This window comes from Oryctolagus cuniculus, chromosome 7, assembly GCF_051225735.1.
Source record: "Oryctolagus cuniculus isolate XC-2025 breed Fujian yellow rabbit chromosome 7, ASM5122573v1, whole genome shotgun sequence".
Lineage (NCBI taxonomy): Eukaryota > Metazoa > Chordata > Mammalia > Lagomorpha > Leporidae > Oryctolagus > Oryctolagus cuniculus.
The window spans coordinates 133,063,644-133,086,832 of record NC_142873.1 but is presented as its reverse complement, the minus strand read 5'-3'; the positions used below and the strand labels follow the sequence as shown (position 1 = coordinate 133,086,832).

Sequence of the window (23,189 nt, the reverse complement as noted above, 5' to 3'; positions counted from 1 at the left end):
CGCTCCTACCGAGTTATGGTTTATCCCTGCCTATTTTATGAATTTCATTTTGTTATTTTATTGTATATTATTTTAAAGGCAAAGAGAGAAGAGCGACAAACAGAAAACTGCCATGTGCTGGTTTACTCCCCCAAATGCCCTCAATGGCTGGAGCTGGGCCAGGCCAGAAGCCAGGAGCTGGGGGGTCTTATGTGGATAACAGGGACCCAACAGCTTGCACTCTCACCTGCGGCTTCCCAGTGCACATTAGCAAGAGGCTGGATTTCAATATTGGATGCCTGTGTTACAGGTGGCAGCTTAACCCACTGTGCCACAATGCCGGCCTCCCAAGTAAGGTCTTAACCACTACGCATACACCCTCCTCCTCCCTGCCTTCTTATATAGCCCAAACAAAATGATTTAGATCTACTTGTTTACTTCCATATCATATTTATCGGTTGAGATCATTTAGCCATGTGTACATGTAATCTTGGGACAAGGAAACGTTTTTAACCTCAGGAGCAGAGGAGTGAGCTAAATATACCCCTCAGTTCGCAGCTTGCTCTGGTCATTCCCTGGGCAAGGCCCCTCGCCTGCTGTTTTTTCTTTTTCTTTTTTTTTTTTTTTTCTCAATAGCATACCCATTTCCCACTTTCACTCCCCTCATAATACTCCCCCTTAAAACATGTTGATGTGTGCACGTGTGTTCTTGTAAAATGCAGTGTTATTGTGAGGACTGTGTTTTGAATTGTTGTCCACAACATTGTGTTGTAGACTTTATTATGTTTTCTACCTTTCCACCCAGTGTTCTATGGTGAAGATCTGTCTCTGTGAGTATAGTGGTCATCTGTGTTTCTATTCTGCACTGCAGGTTTGGTATCTCTTCTACATAACACTCATCCATTTCCCCAGTGACAGACGGACAACCAGACTGTCTCTCTCTCCACTATGATGAACTTCCTTATTGGCTGAGAGTATTTAGTTGTTGTTGTAAATGAGTACTGAATTTGTTCAAATTATTTTTATGCATTTTTAGACAATTATATGGTTTTCACCTTGTCTTATTATTCTTTGTTTCTTTTCTAGCCTTTTCTCACCTTGTTTTGGATCCTTTATTTTCAGTATTGTACCTTATCTTCATTAGTTTATTAGCTAATTTAACTTTTTTTATTTCTAGTGTTTATACACTCTGTGTCTTATTTAGCTCGCTCTTTATTTCCTTGAGAATGAGAGAGATGCCTGCAATGGCTGGGGCTGAGTCAGACCAAAGCCAAGAGCTGAAAACAATCCATATCTCCCACATGAGTGGCAGGGACCCAACTATTTGAACCATCACTCTCTGCTTCCCAGGGTGCACATGAACAGGAAGCTGCAGTTGGGAACAGAACCCAGACTCAAACCCAGGCGTTCGGATGTGGGAGGCGGGCATCCTAACTGGTATCCTAATCTCTATGCCCAACACCTACCCATTCTCCATGCATCTGTAATCACAGTCTACCTTCGAATAATATTGTGCTACATCTAGTATAATGAAAAATGTACACAATACCTTCCATTTTTCCTATAGTATCTCATTATGGTTTGGTTTGCATTTCCTGATGGCTAATAAATATCTTTTTATGTGCTTATTGCTCATCTGTATACCTTTGGAGAAATGTCAATTCAGAGCCTTTGCCTATTTGTTTAAAAATTCTATGTATTCATTTGAGAGGCAGATAGAAACACAGAGAAAAACAGAAAGTTCCTGTCTGCTGATTCATTCTGCAAATGCCATGATGGCTAGGGCTGGGCCAGGCTGAAACCAGGAGCCAGGAGCTCAACCCAGGTTTCCTACATGGGTGGCAGGGACCCAGCTATTTGGACTATCACCTGCTGCCTTGCAGGGTGCATGTTAGCAGGAAGCTTGAGTCAGGAGTGGAGCTGGGACTGGAACCCAGGAACTCTGATACGGCAGACAGGCACCCAAGCAGCATCCTTCCACTACATCAAATCCCCGCCCCTGCCCATTTTTAAATTGAGTTGTTTATGATTGAGTTGTAAGAGTTCTTTATGGAGGCCACAGGGGAGAATCTGCTTCCTTGCCTTGTAGCTCCTAGAGGCTTCCCACATTCCTTAGCTCATGCCCATCCCTGACTTGTCCTCAAAGCCACATCAGTCTGACCAGTCTTGTGCAATCACATGGCCCTCTGAGCACACTCCTAAAGACCCACGGCATTAGACTGGATCTTATCTCAGTGCCCCAGTAATATCCCTGATAAAACCCAGATACCCCTCATGTCTATCTCTTTTGCCATGTAAATTCTTTATCCACAAGTTTGGGATCAGAATGTGGACGTCTTCAGGGGGACGTTATTCTGCCGACCATCCCATCACCATAAATAATGCTTCAATAGACATCCTTCTATGTATCCCTTTAATGGACCTCTATGCATATTTCGTGGCCTTGGAGTCTGCATATAATTAGAACAGGTCGCGTTAGATTGTACTCTAAAATGGCTCCATCAATCTACTTCTCTACAGCAGAATCTGAGGTCCCTTTACCTCCATGTCCCTACCATTATTTGACAATGTCCAACTTGGTCATTTGTGCCCATCTCTTATGGGTATAAAGTGATGTCTCATGATTGATTTAATTTGCATATTAATAATAATTAAAAGTTCTTCCTTGCCCTTAGTTCACAAAAATATTTCTCTTACATTTTCATTACATTATTAACTTTACATTTTACTTTTCAATTTTGAGTTTATTAAACCACGTAAGGCTTTGTATCTTGGTTTATGTAGGGATATTTTTAAAAATTTTAAGATTTATTTAAGAGGGAGGGAGGGGGAGAGAGAGAAATCTGTCATCCACTGGCTCACTCCTCAAATGCCTGCAACAGCTGGGGCTGGGCTAGGCCGAAGCCGAGAGCCCAGAACTCCATCTGGGTCTCCCACGTGTGTGGCAGGGGCCCAAACCAAGCACTTGGGCCATCATCCACTGCCTCCTCAAGATGTGTTAACAGGAAGCTGGATCTCAAGTGGAGTAGCCAGGGCTTGTATCATGGTTCAACAGGTTAAGCCACCACAGCGTAATGGGACAAGCTACCACCTGAGACACCAGCATCCCATATGAGCCCCAGCTGGTCTCCTGGCTGCTCTGCTGACAATCCAGCTCCCTGCTAATGAGTGTGAGAAACCAGTGGGAGATGACCTACGTACTAGGGCCCTTGCCCCTCACATGGGACACCAGGATAGAGTTCTAAGCTCCTGGCTTAAGCCTGGCTCAGCCTCAGCCAATGCAGTCAACTGGGGAGTGAATAAGCAGATGGAAGATTCATTCTCTCTCTCTTTTTTATTTATTTATTTGAAAGGCAGAGTTACACAGAGAGAGAAGGAGAGGCAGAGAGAGAGAGAAAGAGAGAGAAAGGTCTTCCATCCGCTGGTCCACTCTCCAATTGGCCACAATGGCTGGAGCTGTGCTGATCCGAAGCCAGGAGTCAGGAGCTTCTTCCAGGTCTCCCATGCAGGAGCAATTGGGCCATCTTCTACTGCTTTCCCAGGCCATAGCAGAGAGCTGGATCGAAAGTGGAGCAGCCAGGACTTGAACCGGCGCCCACATGGGATGCTGGCACTGCAGGCGGTGGCTTTACCCACTACGCCACAGCACCGGCCCCAGATAAATAAATCTTTAAAAAAAAAATGCTGCTTGGGATGGCCACATCCCATATTGGAGTGCCTGGGTCTGAGCTCTGGCTGCACTCCCAATTCCACCTTCCTGCCAATGAACAGCAGGTTGGAAGCAGTGGCCTTAGCCCCATCTTACCTTCCCCTCCACCTGGGCATCCCTTGTAGAGTCAGAGGGAACCAAAGGATTTGGGGGCCTGGAGCAGGGACTATGGGAAGGGAGAGCTGGGCAGCTGCCTCGAGTAGTCAGATCCCACGGCCTTGGCACAGTCCTCAGGCAATAGAGTTTCCCGGATAGGGGTCAGAGGCCCAGGTCATATCTGCTGTGCCTTTTTCTCTTTAAGACTTATTTAGTTATTTAAAAGAACCACAGAGAGAGGATAAAGAGAAAGAGAGAGGGAGAGGGAGGGAAGGAGAGAGAGAGAGAGAGAGAGAGAGAGAGAGAGAGAGAGAGAGAATCTTTCCACTGGTTCACTCCCTAGATGGCTGCAATGGCCAGGAAATGGGTCAGGCTGAAGCCAGGAGCCAGAAGCTTCATCCATGTCTCCCATATATATGACAGGGGCCCAAACTACACTTGGGCTGTCCTCCACTGCTTTTCCCAGGTCATTAGCAGCCGGAACACGAGCCAGCACCACATGGGATGCCGGCGCCACAGGCAGCAGCTTTACTCACCATGCCACAGCGTCAGCCCCATGTTGTGCCTTTTCTCCCCTGCCTCTTGGCCAAAGCATCCTCCTTTGGGTCACTTAGAACCCTATTTTTTCTCTCCCAGGACTAAGAACCCTCTAGAGAATGAAAACACAGGGGACCATTTTCAAACTGACTTTAATCATTTTTTTGCTGCCCAAATACTGTACATGCAGAAGCCATGTGAAGAATTTTCTCCTCGAAGGAATTGGCAAGAACGTTGTACAAAACAGCTGGCAGTCCCTCCCAGCTGTGCACCTGCCACCCAGGAACCACAGAAAGATGCTGCACATAGAAAATGTAGAGGGCACGGATAGAAAAGGCTAATTGCTTCTTATCTAAACAGTGTGCTTGTCAGCCAATATCAGCGATCTCTGTCTTTGCAGGACGCATTTGGAAATTCTGAACAAGGGGTTCCTGCCTCCCGTGAGCTGCCACGCTAAGGAGCGGATAGAACCATCAAGTCTGCTTTCCCTATGGAAACAGCCACTCTGCCTTCAGAGACGGTGCTGGTAAAAGACCTTCTGCAGGGACGAGTGGTTTTGAGACGCAAAATACTTGGAAGGGGTGGGAGTTCCCTCTCGCCTGCCGTCTTCAGCCCACCCACTGGAGTCATCTATATTAGAAATGAGGAACCGCACGCTCACTCGGAAAGCAGCTGAAGTTGTGACAATCACTTCAGCACCTTGAAAACTGTCCATTGTACGCAACCCTTAATTACTTCTCACAAGAATAAAGGAGGGGAACAAACCACAACGAGGTGAAAGCCGGGTCTGTTAGGATTCCTAGAGTTCCCATCTGCAGCAGCAGCTGGGCACGAGCAGACGTGGACCTGTGCCCGCTGGGGCCCCGGGGGAGCTGGGCATCAGCTGCACCAGGCTCACCACCTCAGCAGCCCCGCAGCAAAGACTCCGAGAGCCTGGAGGGGACCACAGGGCAACCAGCTAATGGTCAGGTGTTGCAGGTGAGCGAAGAGACTTGCAGCAGGTCCCACGAGTCCCTGTAGACAGCTGTCCAGGTCGGTGGTTAATGGGACAGACGCGCCATTGGCCCTGGAATTCTCAGGCCCCATTTCTGTTTGCCAAGCTGTCTGGAACCCAGTCCCAGGGTTTGATGTGAACTCACGGAGGCGCAAGGCCCTGCCTTTCTGAGCAAGTTCCCAACCAGAGCCCCGAAGATTTTCCTGGAGCAGTAACACTCATGGCCCAAACCAATCGAGGCGCCCAAGAGAATGCAGGCTTCCCTCACAGGCACAGCCTGCTCGGAGCAGAGGAACCCGAGCTCAGGGTGGGGTGGGGGAGGGGGTGCTTTGCTACATGGAAAGATTAAGCCCTTTGTCAGAGAACCAGGCCCCCCCACTGGCCATGCCAGCATCTGAGCCACACGTGTGCAGCTCGGCCAGCAGGGCCGGTGCCCGGGGAGGCCGAGTCACTCTCTTTGGCATCACTGACATTGCGCTGAGATGCTCAGGCACTCTTTCAAAATAACCCTTTCCCAGGCAGACCAGGCCAGCCCAGCCCCCCATCAGGCTGGGCCCGATGGCAGGGGGCTCCCCCGTTCTCCAGTCATGATTGCTTTGCCCCCCGTCTCTTCTGAGCGAGAAGCAGACTGGAGGGAGAAAGCAGGGGGCGAGTCTACATTTCCATCTCTTCCCTGATCACTCAGTGAGAGACGATCCAGTAGAGGAAGCAGCACGTTAAAGAACCTCGGTACGTGTCAGGATATCGGAGAGGAAAACTCAGAGGAGGGGGAGAGGAAGGTGGGAGGAGGCAGGCTCCCCGCAGCCACTGCAGAAACAGCGCTGGCCGACCTCCGGGCCCTGAACGAAGTGCCACCGCTCCCCACCCGGGCGGACAGCAACTCGACTACGGCGGCGGCAAAAGGCAGCAATCTCGCGCACAGGGTTTGCACAGTGTGGGAGCAATCGGAGAGACACAGAGGAGCAGCCGTCCCGAAGCCGTGCTGCCTTCTGGGCCCAGGATGCTGGGGGAGTATGAGGTATCAGGAGCTCAGAAGCCCAGGGGAAGAGGGCGCTGCAGCTCCCGGCCGCAGGGTGTGGAGGAAGGACGCCGGGCACGCGTCAGGGCTCCTGGTAACGCAGTCTGAGGTTGTGCTACATTTCATTTCCAAAGAAGTGCCCGTGGAGGACTCAGTTGTCTTTAAAAACGGAGGCTTCCACTCTCCTCAGGGCTGGCAGTGGAGGAGAGCTCGGGTCGCTTCCCTGTGAGGGTCACAGCCCTGGGGAGAGTTGGCTGGACTTCAGTGCTGCAGCCGCAGGCAGTGGTGCCACGCGTGAGCGGGGAGCTCCCCTAGGCTTGCGCTGCCCCGTGGATGCTGGCATTGTCTGGGACTCGCTGGGCCTCCAGAGCCCCCCGTGTGCTCTGTTCCTGGCGGAACCAGGTGCTGGAGGAGACCGAGTGGGGAGTCCTTTCGGAGATGGAGCTTCCCTGGAGGATCCAGTCACCCTTATCAGACCCAGACATGGCCCCTTCCGCTGCAGCCTGGTTCCTACCTAAGGCCCACGGCCGGCTTCCCCGTAGGGAAGGAGTCTGACAAAAGCGGCGCAAACCAAACAGCACAGAACTGTGCAGACAGACGTTCTGAGTCACCCATCCCGACCTGCTGTGGCCCAGCTCACTGCCAGGCCACTCTGGTCTCTGTCGCATCCCTGGGGAGTCCTGCCTGACCAGAACAGAGGGGAGGCCACAGACCCCCATCCGGCAGCCTCCACCTGGGTCCATCTGGGGCGAGGGGCGCTTGGAGCCGGGACACTGCACCTGGCAGTGAGTTGGACTCAGGGTAGGGGGAACCCTGGAGGATGGTTTCCTTCCTCCACCTCCCCCACCCCCACCATTCTCTCCACAAAGGGCAGATTCCCCTTGCCCCAACCCCAAGAAAGGTGCTCCCAGGATGCTGGGACACAGACCTGAGATCCAGCCACTCCCCAGCTCACATCCAGCAGCCTCTAACAACTTCCCTCTCGAGGGAAACCTGGGGGGAACCCAGGTTAAAAACAGTGATTCCCCAAGGCCAACTTGGAAGCAATGATCTTCCATGGGACTGCCCACCTCGTGGGCAGTTTGGATAGCTGGGGTTAAAGGCAAGCAGCCCATGTCCCCGGCACAGCAGGCTCCTCCTTGGGCCGGAACTGGCCGTGCTAGCCTCCCCCAGAGGCTAGCCAGCTGCCTGTCCCTGCTGGCCATTCCCACCCTCTCCCACCGCCTTCCTGGACCCCTAGAGGAGGGAGGGTACCCAGAAACCCTGCATCCAGGGGGTGGCTGCAGGGTCTGGGTCTCGCCTATGGGTCACTCAGAACCCCACCACTCCAAAGCGGTCAAATTCACACCACCCTCTGTGGCCGCACTAGAGGGGAGTCCAGCAGCAGCCGGGAGGAACATGCGGTTTTGAAAATTCCTTTCCATCTCCCCGCTAAGGGCAAAGGGTACAGAGCCCTTTGCCCCGTTTTCAGGAACACAAGAAATGTACGCATTGCCCAGTCCAAGCAGTGGACTAGGAGAACATTGCTGCCCCAAGAGGAAGCCCGTCCTGGCCATCGCCTCCCCATTCCCCGTGCCCAGGGTGGCTCCCTCCTCTGAGAAGACGAGAATGGAGGCTCGGGCCAGACAGGAGCCCAGGTGCAGGCTCTGTTCCCTTCCTTGCTGCCTCCTAAACACTCTGTGTGCAGGTGTGCTGGGGTCCTGGCAGCTTCCCCTGGTTTCCACGGGAGGGGGGTCCCAGGACTCTGGCTCCAGCCCCTTTGGACTGGTGGCCTGAGTGTCATGGAGCTGTCCCTCCTGTGCCCCTCCAGGTTCGCTTACAAACAGAGCCTAAGCACTGAGGCCCGAGACCTCTCCACTGCTGCCCAGGGAGCTCTCCCTGCCTTGGGCATTTGCGTGGGAGCCGCGGCAGCATTTGGGGGGCGATGTCTGTGAAACAGGCTGAGAGACAGCCTTCCCCATGCCCTGACCACTCTACTGCCTCGTTCCTCCCTGCCACCCAGGAACCCGAGGCCGCTTTGTGTCTCTCCTGGGGGACCTCTCACCCTCTACCCCAGAGCCGAGATGGGAGAGGGACAGGGAGGGCATTCCTGAGCCAGTTTTCAGGTTCCCAGCATACATCTGCCAGGGTCCAGTCCAGGCACTGGTCCCCACCAATAGGGCCCAGCTGTCAAGTCGGGGTCACAGTGGCTGGGAGAAGCGTCAACAGGACGAGAGTGGGAAAGAGCAGAGGCAGAGGAGGGCCTGGCGCAGGCCAGGCTGCAGCGAAGGCAGGGGGCCGAGAGCACGAAGTATTGCTGTGCGGAGCTGGTGACTGCGGGGACGAGAGCCCGGGGCCAGGCTGCCCGTGGAGCCAGCAGTGGGCGCCAGACTGAGTCTGAGCCCCCACGCAGGGACCCAGGTTTGGACATGAGCAAAAAATAGAGCCCCGAAGGAACGAGAGCATGCAGCGAGTCCCCGAAAGTCGGGGAGGGCTGTCCACCCCGCCCCCTCCCTCCAGCCCACAGCCCTAGCCCCAGCGCCTCAGCGCAGGGATGCCCCTGGAGGGCTGAGAGCAGCCCATCTGGGGCCAAGCCCCTGAGCCCACTGCAGAGCCCCTTTGGCAGCGCTGGCAGGGAGGAGGCGGGGAGGTGGGCTGGGAAGAGCAAGCGCCCAGGTGAGCCCCTGGCGCCTCCCTCTGAGGATCTGGCCAGCAACGCTGGGAACCAAAACTCCATGTGCTCCGCTGGGAGGAGGAGGAGGCGGTGGCTCCTGCCCCCAGGAGGACCCTCTCTGAGCCCTGGGCTCCCCGGCCCCGGCCAGGGTGCTGGAAGGGCGTGCTACACGCACAGAGCGCTTTCCGCGGGCACAGCTGCCAAGCGGCCAGGGGCTGGGGCAGGTGCACAGGGGCCCCTCTGGGCCTCTGTGTGGCCAGCTGCAGTGGATGCTACATTCCTCAAGAAAGAGCAGCAGTGCTGGGAGAGGCAAAAGGTGGGACAAAAGACAAGACAGAAAACCAACCAGAGACCACCGAGAGGAGGCACAGGCACACGACCGGGCAGGCTCCACCAGGGGCCGTGTCCCGCACTTCAGCCCAGGAGACTCCTCGGGGTGAGTCGTGGCCACCCAACACTCTTCTGAGTTTCTCTTCAAGAAGATACAAAGAGACAAGAATTTCAGCCTGGGTACTCTCCTGGACCGACTGTGTACCCAGACGAATGAACAGATATGACATGGTCACATACACACATACAGACACACACACACAGACACACACACTACGGTGTCCACTGCCAGCTGGGGCGAGCCCAGGAGCCAACAGGCATGCAGCAGGGCAAGGGTCCAGAAAGACATGGAGATTATGTACAGGAGGGGAGGCGGGGCCCGTTGGCACCCCTTCCCCCACTGCCATCCTGGCCTCCTTTCCTGAGGTCCTTAGGAACACGAGGGACTGGTGGCACTCTCCAGGGAGGACTGGGACAGGCGCCTGGTGAGGGAGCCGAGTGTGGAGTCTGCCACGGAGGAGGTGGGGAAGAGTTTGTACCAGCCGGTGACCGCCGCACTCAGGTCCAGCTCGTCCAGCATGATCTGGGCCATGCCCATGAAGCACTTGTGGTCCATGCGGCCATAGTCGCCCCAGACGATCACCTGGCAGAAGGGAGGCAGAATGAGGAACTGAGCCACTTCCCTGGGCCCAGGAGCCTCCAGGCTTCACCAGGCTACAGATGGGACAGAGGGAACCAAACTCAGGCCGATCTGGGGCAACAGTTACTGAGTAGGTAAGAGGGGCCAGACTTGAGCCCAGGGACTCAAGGTGCATGATGTCAACTGTTGTAACACATCATGGAGGCGGGGCTGCTGTGCCCACACAGAGGACCGTGCAGCGCACAAAGGCAAGTTCACCATCGTAAAGATACACGAGAACTTGTAGCTGAGCTGGGATCTGACCGGGAGAACGTCCCGGCATCCCACGTAACAGCCTTCCCCAGGAAGGAGCCGGCCCTGCTGCTGGCCCGCCTGGTGCTCACGTGAGTCCCTCGCCCTCCCTGGGCCTCTCAGCGTTCCTCTCCACCCACTGCGAGAGGGGAAGAGATTTGCTCAGTGATTTTCAAACTTGTGTTTTCATTGCTGGGGCCTTTTCTAAGCTAGGGTGCTGAGGTTCAAGTTTACAACTCCAAGGGACCTTGCCGTGAACCTCCACAGGCCAGAGGAGCTGCCCTGGCAGGCCCTGGCTCTTACCTCTTCCCTGCTACCTATGGGGCCTCAGGCGAGGCCAACACTGTTAACCCTGGGTATCTATGTGCCAGGCATCCATACGTGCGACGTGTACACTCTTGGCCAACCCTCATCACATACGACCCGTCACTAGTGAGTGTCAAGCTGGAGTTTGAACCCAGGGGTTCGCCACTGTGCTTTATTCCCACATGACCTCAGGGTCTTCATCTGTGAAATGGGCACAGTGATCCCTCCCCTCCAGGACTGCAGTGAAGTCAACACAGTGTGTGAAGGGGCTCTGCCACTCGGGTCACTGGGAGGACAGCCACCAGGACTCGGGCTCAGTTCAGCTCAGCTGGTCACCAGCTGACAACTCAAGCGAGTGGCCTCATCTCTCTGAAACTTTCTCGGTTGCAAGGTGGAGAGAACAAGGTCACGTCTGGAAAGCAGCTAACGCACAGCCTGGTCCTGGAGCGATGTGCAGTTAGCAGTGGTGCTAGGTAGCAGGAGAGGGCAGCCCTGCCTGCCAGCTGTGCCAGCTGTGCCAGCTGGGAAACGATCCTGCCACCCTCTGGGCCCTGCACTCCTTGAGAAGCAGCTGGGAGCAGAAACACCTCCCTGAGCCGTGGAAATAAGTGGGTGCTGGGGTTTGAGTGTGTCCCCCGAGGGTTCCTGTGTTGAAATCTGATCCCCAGCATGAGGTTCTACAAGAGTGGAAACCTAATGGACTCTGGGAGTTCAAGGTGAGGCCTTTGGGAGGTGACTGGAGTTAGATGACGTCATCAGGATGTGGCCCCTGGGACTGAATCCTGGCAGCCACAGACACACAGGTGCTCCCTGTCTCCAGCCATGGGATGCCTCGTGGTGTGTCGGGACTCTGCCGGCAAGACAGCTGACATTAGATGCAAACCCTTGAAGCCCCAGAACTATGGTTGGGATAAACCCCTTTTTCTTACAGTTAGCCAGCCTCAAGTGTTTTGTTACAGGAATGAGAAACGCACTCATACGACAGAGTGCGCACTAATGCCCCTGGCCTGGTGCTTGGTTCGGGCTAAGTCCTAAATGGCCCTGAGGGCCTGCCCGCTCACCCATCACACTCACCTGCAGCACCCTGCCTTGGGGCCCCTCATCAAAGAGCAGAGCCTGCTGGTACAGGGGGTCACAGGTCTTTTTGGCCATCTTTGTCTTCTTCTTGGCCAGGCAGGCTCCATTCTCAAGTAGGTAAGCCTTGACATACGTGGCTGCAGGATGAGGGAGAGCGTGGTGAGCAGGGGTCAGGAGGGGCTGCCACAGCCTTCCAGGTCCCCCAAACTCCAGGTGACCCTGGAAGTGAGGAGTGCAAGGGAGCAAACGCTGCCTCCTCCAGTCGCCTGCCCCTGCCCCTGCCCCTGCCCCTGCCCTGCCCTGCCCCGCCCCATCTGCCGGCCTTCCAGGCAGGCTATCACTCCACTGTCAATAATTCTGATTTAGGCCACTGGGGAGCTGAGAACCTGCTAGGCTCAGAGCTCAGCTGTGTACCCCTCCCTCCCCCAGAGGACCCCCCATCTCCAAAATTCTCCTCCCAGGCTCTTGGCCCCACCTGGAAGGGATTTGGAGCCTGGTTTGGGAGTCAGGCCCCGAGCTTCGATCACCTCCACCTCCAGTTGGCCACTTCGGTCCATGATGCCGATGTGCACGTCTCCTGAAGAGAGAAGGGGGACAGTCCAGGCAGAGCCAGGCCAAGGGACAGGCCGGTCTGCAGAGGCTGCTGCCACACCCCTGGAGTGGGAACAGGTGTGGCAAACTGCACGTGCCCCAGGCTGCTCCCAGGTGACCGTGTCCAACCCACTGAGGGACCCTTGGTGTGGGCTGGGGGCATGACCCTCAAGGGCATGCTTAGGTCACCACAAATGGCGGCCAAACTCCCACGGATGGTGGCTCACTGGCAGCCTCTGCCTTGCTGGGCAGAAAAGGTAGGTCCGGGACAGAGCTTCCGGGGTCAGGCAGTGCCCCTGGGGCGGGGGGAGGCTCTGCTGTCCCTAACTTGTCCCTGCCACCTGCCCCAAATGTATGTGGAACAAATGTTGACAGAGAAGCAGTGCGACTGGCCAGAGAGCTTTGGGCCTGGCCAGGACAGGAGGCGCTGCCCTGGGGCGAGGGCCTGCGCACCCCTGGGCAATGGCGGCAGGGAAGGCCCCACACCTCCTGGCTGCCACAGCCTGAGAACTTGCAGTGCTCCCACAAAGCACAGCGCCCCGCTGCGGAAGTGCAGGCGTGGGGTCACGGCTTGCTATGCGATTTCTAGGCCCATTCTAAGGCGCGGGGTCCTTGCGTGCCGCCGGTCACTTCATCCCCGCAAGGTGAGCAGGCACAAGCCTGTCCTCCCCAGTTTTGGACACGAGGGGGCGCAACACACAAGTGTTGGAGGCTGCCGGGGCGCCTTCGCCGGGGCCAGCGGCTGGCTCCTCTCCCTGCCTCCCACCGGAGGCTATGTCTAGGACTGGAAGAAGCCGGCTCCCCGGGCGCTTCAGAGCCTGAAAGCAAGAGCTGGGAATTGACCAAATCCGGCCCAGGAGCCAGGGGAGCGCCCTCTCCCGCCCAGGGTCCCCACGGACCTCTCTTCCAGCACGCAGGGGCTCCGGGGCGGCTACTTTCTAGAAGGCAGGCTCGGCTCGCAGCAGCTTGCTCTTTGGCTGTGAGGGTCCAAGGCGGGGAGCTGCGTGGGGACCCCCGGGGCAGATGCTGTTCAGGGCCGACTGGTAGAGAAGGGAGCGGCGCCCCGAGCCCCTTGGAGAGGGGCCACGCGCTGCTTGGGAGCAACAAGTTCAAGCCAGCACCGCTGTTAGGTTGCAGAACTGGCATTCTCATATTCCCATCTTACAGATAGGGAAACTGAGGTGCAAAGAGAGGGTGTGACTTGCCCATGTTCAGAGTCGATGACAGAATGAGCTCCCTGGCGGCGGGTGCTGCACTGCCGCTGTTCGGTACCGCAGCGCGGGGAGGAGTGTGCCGTGAACGCTGCCACGCAGGGAGGCGGTGGGTGCTGCTCCTGTAACTCTCTGCCGCGACACCGGGGCCCTGGGCGCCCCTCCCGCCGGGCGGCTGCCCTTACCTCTCTCACCCTGCCCTGCAGACTCACCCATGGGTGGCGTTGCCAGCGTCTGCCGCCCCACAATCTGGGCTGGTCCCAGCCCATCCAGAAAGTCGCTGAACTGGCTTTCGGCCCCGAGCCGGGTGGTGGGGAAGATGAACCTGCAGGAGGGCAGAGAGGCACGTGACCAGTGGTGCTCAGGCGACCGTGGGGTGCGGTCAGGGGACGAGGTCCGACGCAGGGACTCTGGGACTGGGGCCCTGGACCATCCCTCTGTGCCTCAGTTTCTCCCCTGCTGGTCTGAGCTCACTACTCGGGCATGGGACAAACAGAACTATTCATTCCTGCACATGGGAGAAAGCTATTTTGCTGTCCTTAGAGAAAAGAAATTAATAGTAATAAAACCCACAAGGCAAGGATTTCAGAGGTGACCCTTAAAAGGTGGGGCTTGCTGGACTGTGTCCTCCCTAGGGGACACCAGTGCCGAGACCCAGAGACAAAGGCCAGACAGTTCAACGCCTGGAGGAAGCTCCAAGAACTGAGGTTTGAGTTGACCATGAATTTGAGATCCCAGTCAGTCACATGAAGGGTGCCTAAAACAGCAGCTGAGACTGAAATAGAACAATTACGGGGCTGAGGTGAATGGCAGGTGAGGGTGGGCGGGGCCTGGGGATAGTGACAGGAAAGGCTGACAATGATTGAAAGCCGGCCAGGGGCTGACAACGCCAACAGCAGCTCCGCCTGCATTGCATCCTTCCATCCTTACCCACTCTACGTGCTGGGAGCGAATGCCCAACGTGACACATGAGGAGACAGAGACTGGGAGAGGTCAGCCATGTGTCTCGCCTGCAAAACAGAGACCATGCCCAGTCCCGAGGGGTAGGGTGAGGACTGGGGCACGGGATGCAGGGAGGGTTCTGGGCAAGCAGGAAACAATGCCTGGCGGTGGGGGTTGCTGCTGCTGCTGTCCTCAAGGGAGACTGCTGCTTTCCGATGGCCTCCTCGAGCCCAGGTGGTTTGGGTGTGGCCAGCAGAGAAAGGACATATGGGGGAGGTTTGCCCCAGCTCTGCTCAGGGCTACAAGGGACCAAACCAAGTCCTCAGGTCTCCTAGGATGGTGCACACTCCGGCTAGAGACAAAAGGCTGTCCAAGGAAGAAATCCCTGTTAGACGGGTTGGCATTGAGTTTCCCTTGGCCAAGGACAGGCAAGGAGGGAAGAAGAGGCCGAGTATGCTCTCCTCCACTAGGCCCAGCCTCTCTACCCAGGAATGGGCTTCAAGGCCCAGGCCACTTTTATTGGTCATGGTCCGCAATACTTTTTTTTAAAGATTTACTTATTTATTTGAGAGAGAGAGAAAGAAAGAGAGAAAGAGAAAGAGCACTTCCATCCATTGGTTCACTCCCCAGAAGGCCACAACAACCAGGGCTGGGCCAGGCCAAAGCCAGGAGCCAGGGGCTTCCTCCAGGTCTCCCATGTGGGTGCAGGGACCCAAGCACTTGGGCCATCCTCCACTGCCTTCCCAGGCCATTAGCAAGGAGCTAGACTGGAAATAGAGCAGCTGAGACTGAAGCCTGTGCCATATGGGATGCCAGCATTGCAGGTGGTGGCTTGACCTGCTGCACCACAACAGCCAGCCCCAGACATCAGATTCTTAAGATGATGGGGTCTGAGAAAGGTAAAGAAACTTAAACTCATAAAGTCACAGAATGTTAGGAGTTGGTATGGATGGAGTGTAGGGATCATGAACAAAGGTTAGAGTTGGGTGGCCTTCATTCAAATCCCAACTCCACTGTGGGTAATAGCTGTGACTCTGGGTAAGTTCTCCCTCCTCCCATGCCTCAGTCTCCCCACCTAGAATGTAGAGCAGCAGTGTCCACACCCCTCAGGGTGGCGGAAGCACTGAATGATCATGGCTCCAGCTCAGGTCTCAGCCAGGGAGCCCAGCATGGGAATCTCGGCTCTCAGGTGTGGGGTGAGGCCCTGTGCGGAGTGGGATGTAGCGAGTGCTGGTGACCTTCCGGATACTGTGCTTCCGCCCTGGACACTCAACCAGCTGCAGATCCAAGATACACTTCAGAACAACCGGGTCTGTACCGAACACGTACTGGCCTTTTCTTCTTGTCACGGTTCCCTGAGCTGTTTACATTTCCTTCACTGGTGCTTGGTATTAGATGTCAGCTAGGGATGATAAAGTCTGCAGGAGGGTGTGCATAGGTTATAAGCGTATACTTTGCCATTTTGAAGGAAGAAACTTGAGCCTCTGAGGACTTTTGTATCCTCGCGGGGTCCTGGAGGCAATCCCGGCAGACCCTGGGGTCAGCTGGATGGGAGTGGGATGCATGATCACTGGATATTTTTTTTTATTTAATTTTTTTTGACAGGCAGAGTGGACAGTGAGAGAGAGAGACAGAGAGAGACAGAGAGAAAGGTCTTCCTTTGCCGTTGGTTCACCCTCCAATGGCCACCGCGGCCGGCACACTGCGGCCGGCATACCGCGCTGATCCAAAGGCAGGAGCCAGGTGCTTCTCCTGGTCTCCCATGGGGTGCAGGGCCCAAGCACCTGGGCCATCCTCCACTGCACACCCGGGCCACAGCAGAGAGCTGGCCTGGAAGAGGGGCAACCGGGACAGAATCCGGCGCCCCGACCGGGACTATAACCTGGTGTGCCGGTGCCGCTAGGCAGAGGATTAGCCTAGTGAGCCGTGGCGCCGGCAATCACTGGATCTTAAGTAAGGGAGTCACAGAACCTTGGGACTAGAGGTTGTGGGGTCTTGATGACACTGAAGCAGAAAATCGTAGTTGCAAACCACAATCTCATAGATTTAGAGATCTGGAGGAATCTCCCACTAGTGACTTTCAAATCTTTTGCTGCAGCTCTTGTGTAAGAAGTCCTAACACCATATCCCAGTTACAGACCTGTGTGCAGCTAGACATAGAAACACTGAAACAGGGCTGGCAGTGTGGTGCAGTGGGTTAAGTCGCTGTGTGAGACCCTGGCATCCCCTATCAGAGTGCCAGTTCAAGTCCCGGCTACTCTGTTTCCCATCCAGCTGCCTGCCGTGTGCCTGGGAAGGCAGCGGAAAATGGCTCAAGTATTTGGGCCCCTGCCACTCACATGGGAGACCTGGATGGAGTTCTGGGCTCCTGACTGCAGCCTGGGCCAGTCCCAGCCATTGCAGACATTTAGAGAGTGAACCCACAGATGGAAGATCTCTCTGTCTCTGTCTCCCTCCTCCCCCCACCGTCACTCTGCCTTTCAATTAAATAAGGCTTTTAAAAAACTGAAATCCAAGTTCGCAAGGGGCTGCATGGTGTCTTCCTGGGGCAGGTCTAAGTTGTCTATTTCTTTTCCTGCTGCTGGTTTTGAGCCACTGCCCCAACTTTACTTCCTGCCCCTGAGTCACCACGCAGTTTGCAAACCACAGATCCAGTCCAGTCTCCTTCCTCAAGCCCCAAGCAAGCCTGCTGGCGAAAACCCGGCTCCTCGGAGCCCTGACATCGGTTTTGGACCTGAAAGGATTTGAGGGTCACGTTCCCTTTCCAGCCCTCCAGGGCGGGGCTGCGTGTAGGGAGCAGGGGGCCCTTTCAGAGCGTGCAGGGGGACTTGACCGTTCCTGACTCTCTGGGGGTGCTCTTATGGGAACAACTGGAAGACCCGGGGCCCTGGGGAGACACAGAGGAACCGAGACATCTCAGCTGCAGACTGTGTGCGCGGGCCCAGGGAAGGGCGCGGCTGCACGCACGTGCCGTCCGAGCTGTTGCTGTTGGTGCTGCCGTCCGTGGACTCGCGGCTGCCCTGGCGCGTGACCCGGCTGCGCATCTCCACGGCGATGCCCGTCTCCGTGCTCCGGCGGATGTTGCTGCGCAGCTTCTTGGTGGCCCCTTCTGCGACCCCGGCACCAAGCACAGAGAGGAAACAAGGTCAGGTCACAGAGGAGGCTTCTCGGAGAGCAATGCCAAAGTCACCGTCTCGGGAGGGCAGGGGCATTGCTGCAGGGGCTCAAAGCTGCTCTGCAGCCCGCCCCCCTCCCCTGCCTAGACCAGCCGCGCAGACAGAGCATGCTCATCCGGGGTTCTGGACTCACTGCTGGCATGGTAGGAGACCGCGGGAGTCGCCAGACAGAGCCCCAGACCTGCAGCCCTGCGGCCCTCACCCTCGTTCTCCCCGGGCTCCCATGAGGCCACCCTCCCACTTCTCAACAGCCTTGGCCCCAGGGGTTAAGTGCTCTTCCTGCCTCTGTCTCCTGGAAAGTTCATCTTCTCTAAGTTTTATCGCCCTTATTCCAGTTACCCTCCCACCTCTCTGACACCTTCTCAGATAGGCCCTATCAACACCCCTCCCCGAAGGCTGGCCACTCTCAACCCTGCCTTCTCCAGGTGGGTCTGACCATGGGGGCGGGGGTGGAGGGCAGGTGACTGGGGAGCTGGAAAGGCCATTAGGGAAGCAAGACTGAGGAGAGGGTCCGTGAGCTTGACCTAAACTGACCTCAGCGGTGCAGAGAGCGCCCACTCCTGTGAGGAGGACCCCTCCCTAGCCTTGTAGGGAACCCAGGGCCCTTTCTTCTCTAAGCATCACCATACTGCCTGGGTTTCCATAGCAACTTCCTCGGCATTGCTTTGCAATCCCTCCAGACTCGTTGGGGCCTGGGTTGGGGGTGGGGGGCGGGGTGAGGGTTTGCAGGGACTTCCCCTAGCTGTGGCGTGGCTGCTGGAGGGGTGTGGTAGGGAGAAAGTGGCACTCACATGGGAGGTATCCAAGAAGCTACTGGCTGTCACCAGTTAGAGGCCCAGGCGAGCAGCCACCCCCTCCTTCATTCTTCTGGGGGCAGTTCTGACCCATTTGGAAGCAAACAGACTTCTTAGATAAGACTTGCCCAACCCAACATGAGTCCTGGAGTTGGGGAGTCACAGGATGCTGAAATGCTAGAGATACCTCCACCAGGACCCCCCCCCCATTTCATAGATGGGGAGCCTGAGCTCTGACTAATAATAGAACTGGGACCAAGACCCCAGGCCCACAGACTCCCAGTCTATGACACACTGCTCCTCAGTCCCCTCCCTGCACCACATCTATGTGAGATGTGACTCAGCAGTGATCCGTGTCTTCAGGGTGAAGAGAAAGGTCTTGCAAGCTTGAGTAAAATTCCTCTGCTGGCTTCTCGCTTGTCCAGTCTCAACCCCCGTTGATCTGGGCAATAACTGTATGTAGCTTCTCTCTTGGGAGCCAGGCCAAGTTGTTTGCATTCTGTAGTCCCTAGGGACTGAAAGACTCCAGGAACCATTCCATCTGCCCCTTCACATATGAGAGGACAGGATACAGCCTGCGGCAGCAGTCACCATAACATCTTCTGGAATGGTCCAGAACATTCTGCCCACCCTCACCCAGGGTGCACAAGGGGAAGCCGCTGTCCCTGGTGCTGAAAGGATGAGCTCCACATCAGCAAAGGCTACTACAGCCCCCAGGGGCCCTATGTCGGCCCTGCCTAATGCCTGGGCAGCATTCACTTGTGCCCCAGAGCTCTGACCTCACCCTCCCTACTGGCCCCACAATTTGGAGAATATTAGATTTAGGAGGTAGCTGGGACAGAACATTTTTAGCTCCATTATACAGATGTTGAAACTGAGGCCCCCATAGGAAAGCAATTTATCAAGGTCCCATGGAGAGTTACAGAGCCAGGACTGGCCCTCTAAAATATCAGGAAATATCCACTCCAGGGTTCCTTGAGGAACATACTGGAAGGGAGCAGGCACGAAGCAGGAGGACTAGAGAAGAGGCTGGTGAGGTAGCCCAGGCTGGATAATATGAGTGCTGGACCCAGGACAGAGGCCCTTCAATAAAGAGAGATGGCAGGGCTCTGGCTAAGGGAAGGTACATAAAAAGCAGGAGAAAGAAGGACCAGAGGGGCCAGCACCACGGCTCACTAGGCTAATCCTCCATCTGCGGCGCCGGCACCCCGGGTTCTAGTCCCGGTCAGGGCACCAGATTCTGTCCTGGTTTCCTCTTCCAGTCCAGCTCTCTGCTGTGGCCCGGGAAGGCAGTGGAGGATGGCCCAAGTGCTTGGGCCCTGCACCCGCATGGGAAGCACCTGGCTCCTGGCTTCGGATCAGCACGGTGCACCAGCCGCAGTGGCCATTGGAGGGTGAACCAACGGAATGAAGACTTTTCCCTCTGTCTCTCTCTCTCTCACTGTCCACTCTGCCTGTCAAAATAAATAAATAAATAAAGAAGGACCAGAGGCCAGTCCCTCACTTCCCAGCCCTGCAGGGAATGGAGCCGTCCCGCCTGGGGCAGCAGGGGGCACTCTTCCAGGATCTTTGTCAGGAAGAGCTTCCAGGGCCAACGCCCATGGTGAATCCATCACATCCCTCTGGTGCCAGACTCTCCCGTCCAGGAGGGGCCTCTGAGATAGGACACTGGTATCCTCCAGGGGAAAGGAACTCTAGATGGGAGAGGAGCATGCCACAGAGAAGGGGCGGGGCTAGAGGCCAGAGAACTCACTTCTGTTTGGACTCAGTTGTGACGGGGGTAACAGTCATGGCACTGACACTTTGCCCAGTGTTGGTCACATGCCAGGCATAGGACCAGGTGCCACTGTGTACCCTGGGCAGCTCTGCAAGGCATGCATTATCATCATCATTTGCAAACACAGAAGGAGGCTCAGAGGGGCAAAGTGACCAGCCTGAGTCCTCCAGCTAGGAGAGGCCAGGGCACAGGGTGTGGCTCAGGGGGCCACCATGAGGTCATTTTCTGGGAAAGCGTTTTCTCTCCAGGCTTTGGAGGCTTATTGATCAGATGAGAACCTTGCACAGAGGATCTCAAGGGGCCCTTCCTGCTCGGACAGTCAGTGATGGGATGATTCACAGGCCTCAGCAGAGTCCCCTGCTCAGGCTCCAGGCCCTCAGCCGTGCCCTTCCGGTCCACGAGACAAGCAATCCAGAAGCACCAGCGTCACCCATCTCCTCTTGAGGCAAAAGGTCTTCCTGGTGTCTGCTCCAGGCTCTGCCTGCTGGCTGTGAAGTCTCAGCAAATCATGGCGATGTCTCCCAAGGACTCAGCCCCTGCCTTGGCCTTGGAAGAGAGACGGCCCCTCCAGATCACTGCAGGGCACAAAGGCTTCAGGTCTGAAGCTGCATCAGATGGATTCCAGGGCCGAGTCTCCTGGAGCTGGGCTCTTGCTGTTCAACACCTCCTCAGCCTCCTGATCTTTATCCCCTATCCCTAATCCCAGCTCTCCTTGTCCCGGCTCAGCTCCAGGAGCCACATCCATATCTCCATCCGCCCATTCACAGGGGCCATGCCCACCCCAGGGCGCTTCCCCATGTAGCCGTTCCACAAACCACAAACTACGCCACAGTTTGATTGCTGGAAAAGCCCATCCCCCGTGCTCCCCATCCAGGGTTCTGTGATCATCTATTTTAAGGCCTGGAAGTGCCCCACCCCCAGCCCCAACTGCAAGTCTTAATGCCCATTCTCTCTGGATCCTCTGGTGCCCCATCACCCCATCCCAGCTTCCTCTTTGAAGGTTTCTTGAGGAAGTTGTTACTCCGAGCAAAACATTCAGGAAGAGATTTTAGAGTAAAACCAGCTGGTGTCTGGGCTGAAGCCGCCCAGTGAGAAGGGCTTGGTGGGGAAGGCTGGCTCCTCTGTGGTGTGAGGGCCAAGGTGGCTGAGTGACAGTGTGGGTGGTGCCTGGCTCTGGGCACAACTGGGATTCCATCGCTAGGTGCCTGAGAAGGTACACAGCATTTCTCAGGATGTGGCTGTTGAGGTGTGTGAGAACACACATGTGTACACATGTGTGACGTGTCTCCGATCTGGAGGTATGCATCTGTACCGTGGGATCTGTGCTTGTGTGACTGGCGTGACATGGTTTTGCAACCATGAACAGTGCGAATGACAACTGTGCTTCCCTGGCAATGCGAGTGGCCGGCGTGAGCAGCAGAACACTCGCTGATGTTATTGTATGAGCCATGAATCTCCATGGGACTCTCCCTTTGACTTTAGAATGTGCACATGTGACTGTGTCACGGTATCCATGTGACTATTGGCACTTAGGAGGCTGAGAGATCACAGGTAAGAGAACTTTTGGAGGATGGTGTTGTGGCACAGCGGGTTAAGCTGCCACCTACATCCCATATGAACACCGGTTTGAGTTCCAGCTGCTCTGCTTCGGATCCAGCTCCCTGTTAATGCCTCTGGGAAATCAGCAGAAGATGGCCCAAGTGCTTGGAGCCCTGCACCCATGTGGGAGACCCAGATGGAGTTCTGGGCTACTGATTTCAGCTTGGCCCATCCCCGGCCATTGTGGCCATTTAGGGAGTGAACCCATGGATGGAAGATCTCTCTCTCTGTCTCTCCTTCTCTCTCTGTAACTCTGCCTTTCAAATAAATCTTTTTAAAAAAGAAAGACAACTTTGAGGGGGAAGGGTTGTGTATCTGAAAACAGTGGTGTCACTGCCCACACCGAGAGGAACACAAAACCGTTAACGTAGTTCCCAGCGAATGTGAGTCTGTGTGTGGACACAGCCCAGCGTGAGGGTTGGCAGGAGAATGAGGATGCCCAAATGCTAGGGTCGGAGCCCGGATCCATTCCTTCTCTGAGCCCCGTGAGGATCAAGTGCACAGGACAATCCCTGTGCATTCTGTCACTGCCAAGTGCCCCCAGCCCCAAGCCCCATGTCCACGCCCTCACCAGGCTGGGGGAGCTGGAGAGTGCTCTTGCTCCACTGCGTCAGACCCACGATGGCCACCATCTTGGCGCCCAGGCTGCTGCGCCGCTTCTTGGCGGTGGTGGTCCCAGCCCCGGCCCCAGCTTGCTGGGATCCGATTTCGCCGCTGATGCTGGAACTCCGCACCACGTTCCTGGAGGTCCCAGCCGAGGCCGGACCCGGCTCCCCATTAAACATGGTCCCCCGGGTGGCGGGGCCCCAGGCAACCCTGAAGGTAGGAGGGAGACAAAAGGATCCCACATCAGACCCAGAGACTCTAGGGCAGCCCCACCACTTCCTAGCTGTGTGAACTTGGGCAAGTCACTGAGCCTCTTTGAAGCTGAAATGCTTCAAGCAATGAAGCCATGCCAAGGGTGGGCACAGGGTCGGCCTCAATAAATGGGACTGCCCTGTTATCGCGTGGCTGGGAGGGCCTGGCAGGTGACCTAGTCTGTGAGGACCAGAGCTGTGGAGTCAGGTGGCCAGGCCTTGAACACCCAGGACCTCCACATGCTGGCCACGAGCTTCCTTGTGACGAGACATTTTGCGGTTGCAGCGAACACATCAGGAGAATGAGAACTCCAACCCCTTCCTCCTGGGAGAGTAGTGAGGATTAGATGAGATGGTGCATGGAGCGTGCTGGGACCCACGCAGGTAAAAGAAGTACCCAGCAAGTGCCAGGGATGGCCGTCTTCACAGCAGGCCATCAGAACAGCCAGTGGGGCCAGTGCAGCAGTGCAGCAGGCTAAGCCACCGCTTGCGATACCAGCATCCCATATCAGAGCAATAGTTCAAGTTCTGGGTTCCTCTGATCCAGCTCCCTGCTAATGTACCTGGCAAGGCAGCACAAGATGGCCCAAGTACTTGGACCCCTGCAATCTA

General features: G+C 56.1%; 1 protein-coding gene across 2 annotated transcripts in view; it reads right to left on the bottom strand.

The window, feature by feature from the left end:
• Positions 1-4,456: 4,456 nt before the first annotated feature.
• Positions 4,457-23,189, bottom strand: part of RIMS3 (regulating synaptic membrane exocytosis 3) — a 39,362-nt gene continuing 20,629 nt past the window's right edge. For both annotated transcript variants that reach the window (XM_051857905.3, XM_051857906.3), the window contains 6 exons: positions 22,292-22,536; positions 17,342-17,483; positions 13,645-13,757; positions 12,106-12,207; positions 11,628-11,767; positions 4,457-9,959 (listed from right to left, as the gene is read on the bottom strand). In XM_051857905.3, coding sequence (XP_051713865.3) covers positions 9,747-9,959; positions 11,628-11,767; positions 12,106-12,207; positions 13,645-13,757; positions 17,342-17,483; positions 22,292-22,505 — 924 coding nt within the window. In that variant the 5' untranslated portion in view covers positions 22,506-22,536 and the 3' untranslated portion in view covers positions 4,457-9,746. The remainder of the gene's footprint in view (positions 9,960-11,627; positions 11,768-12,105; positions 12,208-13,644; positions 13,758-17,341; positions 17,484-22,291; positions 22,537-23,189) is intronic.